The sequence below is a fragment of the Hesperophylax consimilis genome, chromosome 17 (assembly GCF_061612785.1).
Source record: "Hesperophylax consimilis isolate HC1 chromosome 17, BYU_Hcon_1.0, whole genome shotgun sequence".
Lineage (NCBI taxonomy): Eukaryota > Metazoa > Arthropoda > Insecta > Trichoptera > Limnephilidae > Hesperophylax > Hesperophylax consimilis.
This window is the reverse complement of record NC_142852.1, coordinates 32,285,290-32,293,023: the sequence shown is the minus strand read 5'-3', so window position 1 is coordinate 32,293,023 and position 7,734 is coordinate 32,285,290. Positions and strand designations below refer to the sequence as shown.

The 7,734-nt window shown below is 38.0% G+C and overlaps 1 protein-coding gene across 1 annotated transcript; it reads right to left on the bottom strand.

The window, feature by feature from the left end:
* Window positions 1-333: 333 nt before the first annotated feature.
* Window positions 334-2,270, bottom strand: LOC149416436 (uncharacterized). Its single transcript, XM_089642151.1, has one exon. It carries the CDS (start codon window positions 2,144-2,146, stop codon window positions 1,181-1,183), a length of 966 nt encoding a protein of 321 aa, XP_089498277.1. The 5' UTR covers window positions 2,147-2,270; the 3' UTR covers window positions 334-1,180.
* Between the last annotated feature and the right edge of the window lie 5,464 nt (window positions 2,271-7,734).

The window sequence follows — 7,734 nt, the reverse complement described above, 5'->3', positions numbered from 1 at the left end:
GATGTTTCATCTTTTAAAGAATCAAACTTCAATAGCTTCTGTTGGATACCATCGTTTTCAGTGAAATATTGAACAAGTAAAGGAAACATCTTTTCAGCTTTGTGATTCGACGCGTCGGTGCCTATTCCATAATACCAAACTTCTTGCAATTTTTCTTTTATTTGTGACACAGAATGTGGAGCGAGAATATTTTTAACAATTGCTGTAGCCTTGGTTCTTGCTGTGGACTGTTTTGCTGCGATTTTAGAGTCGGGATACATTGTAGCATTCAGTTTTACGTTACAGTCAAGTGAAGTGATGTAGATGCAACAGCGAACCTTTTTTGTGATTGGTCGTAGAAATTTGGTGCCTTACTTCAGCCTTACCTCCATGATTAATGGATATAAAACTATTACACGTAACACAGAACGTTTCTTCATTAGTAAGTCCTTTCTTTATAAAACCCCACTCTTTCGTATAGTCGTCCGAAAAATGGCACTTCCTCTTTCTTACTGCAGACATTTTCGTAAATAAATGAATAAACTCACACACTGCGCGGTTCAAAATCAAAACAATCGTTCTATACGGCTGGCATTCAAAGAGCGACTAACTAGCGGCGAAGCGGCGCTCTCGTCTCTCTCTCCCCAACCTGCCACCCACCGGCCGCCTTACCTGCCTGCCGTGAAGTGCCGTCCAACGGCACTTCACGGCACGTACGGGCTATGGGACGCACTCTCAATCGGGACATTTAAGGCTTTTGTCGGGAGAGATAGCTCAATAAAGGTGACAGTCCCGATATATCGGGACGGATGGCAACCCTAGGTATGACTTATCTATCTCTGAAGGAAGTTGGTTTAAAAGCGCAGTCATTCTCCCCACAGGCTGGTAGGTTGGCATATTGGTCCTGCCTCATGGCCTAGCCTATGCTGCCTAGCTCTGATGAAGTTATCGGGGACATAAAACGTAATACGCTCCAGAAAATCAGGAATTCAAATGTGTCCGTTGAGCAACTTATGCTATTAATACCATTGCAATCTCGTTTCTAGTTCGCAGGCTGCTAACTAAGGTATGTTTGTACATTATTTTGACACGATAAACTTTTAATTCAATTCTATGGCAGTAGTTTCGGTTGCGTCGTATTTTTTTAACATTTTGTCCCTAGCCTCGTATGAGATCGCAGCACAGGCAGCACGAACAGGGATTACTTTTTGCCTTTTAAATGAATTTTTTTCAAATGTCCTGCCAAAGTCCCAGCCTGCGTGAATTTTTTGCCACACTCCCCACAGGTATATGGCCTCTCGCCGCTGTGCGTGCGCTCGTGTGACCTCAAAGTCCCCCTTTCTTTGCACTTGAAGTCGCATTGGTTACATACGAACGGCCTAGCCTCAGAGTGCCTCGCTTGATGAGCATTCAAGTTTCCCTTGATGTTAGTGGTAAAATCGCACTTCAAACAAGAGAACACACAACTGGGCACAATTTTCTCACCGGTGTGCGTACGTTTATGGACATTTAAATGTTGTTTTCTTTTGAATTTTTTATCGCAACAGTCGCATTTGTACGGCCGCTCGCCTGTGTGAACCCCTTTATGAAGTTTTAGCACTTGAGGATAATTTGTGGAAAAATCACAAACATCGCAGGAGTGCGGCTTTTTACCGCTGTGGGTCAGTTTATGCGTTTTGAGATGAGTGGACCTGGAACAGACAAAGTCGCATTCGTCACACGCATGAGGTTTTTCACCAGAGTGGACAAGCATGTGCTGTTGTAAGCCGGTGGACCAACCAGAAGCAAAGTCACACTCAGAACATTTAAATGGCTTCTCTCCGGTATGCGTGCGTCTATGCACGTTTAAATGCTGTTTGCTTTGAAATTTCTTTTGGCAAAGATCGCATTGATGAGGCCGCTCGCCTGTATGAACCCTTTTATGAAGTTTGAGTGCTCCAGAATGTGTTGTGGAATAATCGCAAACATCGCAGGAGTACGGTTTTACCCCACTGTGAATCATTTTATGTGTTTTGAGATTAGCGGACCTTGAACAGACGTAGTCACATTCGTCACACGCATGAGGTTTCTCACCAGAGTGTACTCGCTTGTGCTCAAGGAAGCCGCTGGACCTACTACAAGCAAAGTCACACTCAGAACATTTATATGGCCTCTCTCCGGTATGCATGCGCTGGTGATAAACAAGCAACGAGGGTACGGCAAACGCCTTGTCACACTCATCGCATTTGAATCTATGCTTCAACGATACATTTTTATCATTTACTGTCAGGTTGTCAACAGCTTCAATTGCATCAGATGCAAACGTTTCACTTATAATTTTCTTCAACTTCAGTTAACCCATTGCCTTCGATTACTACTTCTTCTTTGATAACTGATGTAGGTTTGAATGGTTTCTGTCGGGAGTGCATATTCTTCATCGATACACTTTCAACCGTTACCGGTAGATCGTCAGCTTCAATTTCATCAGATTCAATCATTTCAGATTTGATAATGACTTCTTTAATGATTGACGTAGCTTTGAATGGTTTCTGTCGGGAGTGCATATTATTCATCGATACACTTTCAACCGTTACCGATAGATGGTTAGCTTCAATTTCGTCAGATTCAATCATTTCTGTTTTAATAATGACTTCTTTATCTATCGGTGTAGGTTTGGATGGATGTTGTAGGGAGTGCGTGCGTTTGTGAGACATCAGCGCACAGGTTTTAAGAAATTTCATTTCGCACTCATCACATTTTAACATATTCTTGATCGATACACTTTCAAGCTTTACCGCGAGATTGTTAGTTTTAATTTCATCAGATTCAATAATTTCAGATTTGATAATGTCTTCTTTAACGGTTGATGTATGTTTGAATGGTTTCTGTTGGGAGTGCGTGCGCTTGTGAGACATTAGCGCCCAGGTTTTTGGAAATGTTTTTTCGCACTCATCACATTTAAAAACATCTTTTACCGATCCACTTTGAACCTTTAGCGGTAGATCGTTAGCGTCATCTTCATCAGATTCAATAATTTCAGTTTTAATAATGACTTCTTCTTTAATGATCGATGGAACCTCCATAACTTCATTCATCGCGGCGGTTTGTGGAGTGTAACGAATTGAAGGTGGTAGTACCCCAAGTCTGAAAAGAAAAAAAAACAGTAATTATTTTTCAGACTTGCTTCCAATTAACGAAACAAGTCACACGAAATAGAAGAATAACGTAAATTATAAGTAAAAGATGATGTATGGATTAAGGAAAAATATTTATTTAAGAGGCGGTTTTGGGTACCGCCGCCCCAGGAACAATTTATTGGATAGCCAACACCACTGATATAGTCACCCTAAGTGGTTCGCTACGTTTGATTATTTAACAGGGGTGCCCGGATTCATCGGGTGAAGTGTGTTAAGGGTATGTAACTGTGTGAGGTGGCTAAATTTTAACAAAGGTGTCTTAACAGGTGGTTTGTCAACAGTGATTCATACCAAACTCTCGCAAATACAATTACATTTAACATGATTGATACTATCACTAATTACAGACAAACACAACATTGATGACATAATGGATGATATAATGATAACATAATGGAAAATATGCTTCACAGTATAACACGCGTGTTCACCCAACAAGAACACCATAAGTATAGAATAATGTACATGTATCCACGTACATACATATACATGCATACACACATACATACTCACACTCACCTATGCATTACATTCATACACACACTTAGGTATACATTATATAAGAGTAATAAGTTTTTAGAACAACACGATAGGAAGCTTTAAGTTGCTTTAAGTCTTGTTAGCAAATGATTTGAAGGAGGCCAATGATGACATTGTCAAATCAATGGAATGACTTTTATACATCTCGTCAAAACATATTTTATTTTTAAAACTTTTTTTAGTAGGTAGTGAGATAATTAAAGTAAAGTAAAGAAGTAATTATTTCATATCCGAAAATGGAAAATAATGCATTTTAATAGTTACTTAAAATCGATTGTTCATTTGGCGGCCATTGGAATTGACGTCAAAGTTTAAAGGTTAGTTTTTATTATTTTCTTATTTAACCCAAAATTTTAAGCTATGATCCTAAGCTAACCACGTTATCCAACTGATATTAGTGTTTATAAAACAGAATGTGCATATTAAGCAATAATTTTACAAATCTTTGAATGAGTCATTGCCCGATTGAAAAGAAAGGATCATCGTAGGTTTTTTTATTTTTATTATTTTTAAGATCTTATTCTTGTCCGCAAAAAGCCATGTAAGAAAACATACAAATAATGACGTTTCAAAAAAAAATGATGCCAGATGGGCTAGGTACGTCTGATGTTAATTCAATAATAATAGTATAATATGATCAAAAGATAATCATGAAATAAGTTCACTGGATTCGTTGTTATACCAGGAACAGAACCATAACTACGAGGCCATTCGTATATGGACATACTTAGAAGCAACTCGATTTTCGTGCGTGTAGCATAATCATCGCTCTTGAGTACTTGCCATATTATTTTGCTGGTATTCGTACACGACGCCACGCGTCGAATACGGGTTTGACGTCAGTTGCACGCTATTGAGAGTGCTGGTAGCGCGCTACGCGAGTTGCATTCGTATCTACTGCTCGTTTCCATCTCTTTTTTGGTATTTTTTGCTTGGAAATATATAGAAGAACAATATTGTTGACTATTGTCGTTAGAGTTACTTAACATCATATTAGCTAGACGGCTGCACGTGAAAAATGATCAATTTCAGTATATATCGGGTAGCGCCGTAACAGAAACCAAAAAGACTAATAAATCGGTAGTCTACATGTGTTTGCGTCACTGTCATGTAGCTTGTAAGTATCTCCGTGTACGAAAGGCCTAAGAAGCAGACTGACAGAAGCGAATGGGGATTTTTAAAAGCTGCCGAAGAATTCTCAAAGCATTATAGGTTATAGAGCAAAAAACGATTCTAATGTTTTAAAAAATTACCTCGCTCACACCGATAATTTTTTTGTTGTAAATGAATACATTATAAAACAAGAAAACTTATTTAGTGTTTACACGCAGAGATGACGTAATCTATCTAAATGTCGCTGTCACTGTCAACTAATTCCATAGACAAACTTTATGAATTGACCAATCGGTGTTGAATTCAGGGTTACCAGTGCATATGTTCTAAAATACCCACAACAGATGTTCAAATTCCTCAAAAGTTCTTTTATCCCCAGAATGAAACGAAATTCTTTTGATATTGGCATTTAATTATTTTTTATTTAATCTAATTTTTTATTTAATATTTTTTTTTAAAATACAGTCGTGTACGATGTAATTGTTTGTTTAATTATTACTGCAAGAAACAACTATTTATTTCGGGGGAGATAGTAAAGATGCATTAATGTTACATTTTTCTCAACTGCATTCTGAGTTAATATTAAAGGTAGGGAAACACGTTTTAAGGCGAAGCTTAATGCTGAATCACTATTTTGATTAATCTTTATAACGAATTGGCGTACATTATGAAAACCAAAAAATATCCTTTAGTTAAATTGAAGGTTTTCCTATCGTTTTGCTTCAGTAGAATACAAATAAATTACTCAATAAAAAATATAAATGCAAACTACAACAAAAAATATTTTTTAATAGAAATGTATGAATGCGTAAAGGAATTAGGCTACTTTACCAAATTTTTTATTCGAATTTCGTAAATGTTTTCGATACCCTTCTGTATCTTTTAATGTTTTCATTCTATCTCTCTCAAAATAGTTTTACATGAACCTAATTCAATTATTCTTAGAATTAATTTCCTTCCCAAATATGACGTTTTGTGCTTTTTCAATGACATGTTCTCAAGTTCGTTACGCAAAATGTCAGAAATTATAGAGATGCACGCACGAAGAATTTAAGGTGACGCCATCTTGATTATCAATATCTTGTGCAATTTTTGTCGTTCAATAAAAGTCGTTCAACTAAAATCGCACCGTCGGAAGCGTTAAGCCAAACGAGTAACAAACCAATGAATCTGTTACAACTCTACTTAAGGGAAGTTAATAATTAATATTATTCAGGTAAAAGATAAGGAGGAACGAGTACAAAAAAAAAGAAGTTACTTCATTTCGAACACGATTAAAATTTATTTAAAAAAATGTATAAAGAAGGGTCTTAATCTAGCTTAATGATAGTTTTAAATTGTAATTCTTAAAATTAATTGTCCTTTTTATTAATCCTAAATTATTGTTCATTCAATGTCTTAAAAGTTGGGTCACGTTACGAGATAAATATGCAAAAATTGTTTAGGCACTTCCCTTTACGATGATTCTGGAACCACGTACTCCACGTTCGCACTTATCACTGATACACAAAAGCGGCAACTTGGGTTGGTTCCGAAGGGCGGAATCAGTTCAGCCTGGGCCAAGGCTCCGGAGGGCGGAGTCGGCAGGCAGCGATTTCTGAGAGGGCAGCTACCTGGGCGGAAGTCTGGCGACCACTCTGGCTTCCTGGGCGGAAGTTCGCGGGGTTACGGGAGGAGCCTCGGTGACCGCTCCAAGGGGGAGGGCAAGAGGTTTCTCGGCGGACGCGAGATGGTGACTCCTGAGAGGCGAGAGCGTGACTGTCGAGAGCTGAATCAGTGGTATTCACCCGCGCAATCCGGTGACCGTAGCGCGCCTGTGGTGGGGTGCTGAACTATAGTGGTTCCGCTTTACACCACTTCGGTGCGTTGGCTGAGTCCGTGGCGCTGGCATCGCCATTCTCACCACTAGATTGCGCTGTCTGGCTGATTCGTACTAACTTACGGTTCAAAATCTTAATATATATTTAAGTATCTTAACATTATGCATGCATACACATAATTAATATCTGGTTGCAATTAAATTTCTAATCTAAGTTGACAATTACTCTTACATCTAGATTTATACTTAATGTTCAATATTTTAAAATTACGTTTTTAAATATGACCTTCAAACAATTACAATTTAGCCTAGCCTTGGGCGAAGGTTTGTTTTATTGCCGGGTCGCTGGCTCAACGTTCCCATTTTAGAATTACTACTTAATGAGGGTCTAGAGATAAATCTGCCGACTAATGGGTGTATTTCCAAGTTAGCTTTCTAATTTTTTTATTGCGATTTCCGGCCACGCTATTGACTAAATATTTAGGTCTAATAATATCCGACTGCCGCCTCCATCTGCGTGTAAAATCACAGAGACAGATGCAGGCGCACGTGGTTGCTTTGGCCTTTCTGTGAATTCAAGTCACATGGATACCTAGGGACATATCAAATCGATAGACAGCAAATTTCCACAGATAAATGTACTCGTATAATGTATAGATTATCATGGAGGTGCTACTACAAAATAATTTTGTCTGTGGCAAACAATTTCTCGCTAACTTTTGATGCTTCACTGTGGCTGACGTTTACACTATTTTTATATTAATATTATTCAACCATCCTTTGGAAGCGTTTTGAAAACAATATTTTATGTAAGTAGAATAGATACTCTGATGCTATATATAAAGACTTATATTTAACCTGAAGTAGTTTAAGTAAAATTATTTAAAAAAAACTCGAATTCATTGGAAACTAATAGAAGTTGACACGGGAAAATAATAATGTATTTTCTGAAAACTAACAACTAACCATCTCCCCGCCGGGGAATACACAGATAATTTACCACCACATCTCGGTAAACGCTGTTTGATACATTCTGACTCAAGTAAATATTTGAATTGCCATGTCTCCTCGAGCGTCCCAGACTTATTCTAACATTCAATTCCTCGT

Excerpts from the sequence above, each read along its gene's own strand:
- LOC149416436 (XM_089642151.1), bottom strand. The coding sequence starts at position 2,146 with ATGCATACCGGAGAGAGGCCATATAAATGTTCTGAGTGTGACTTTGCT.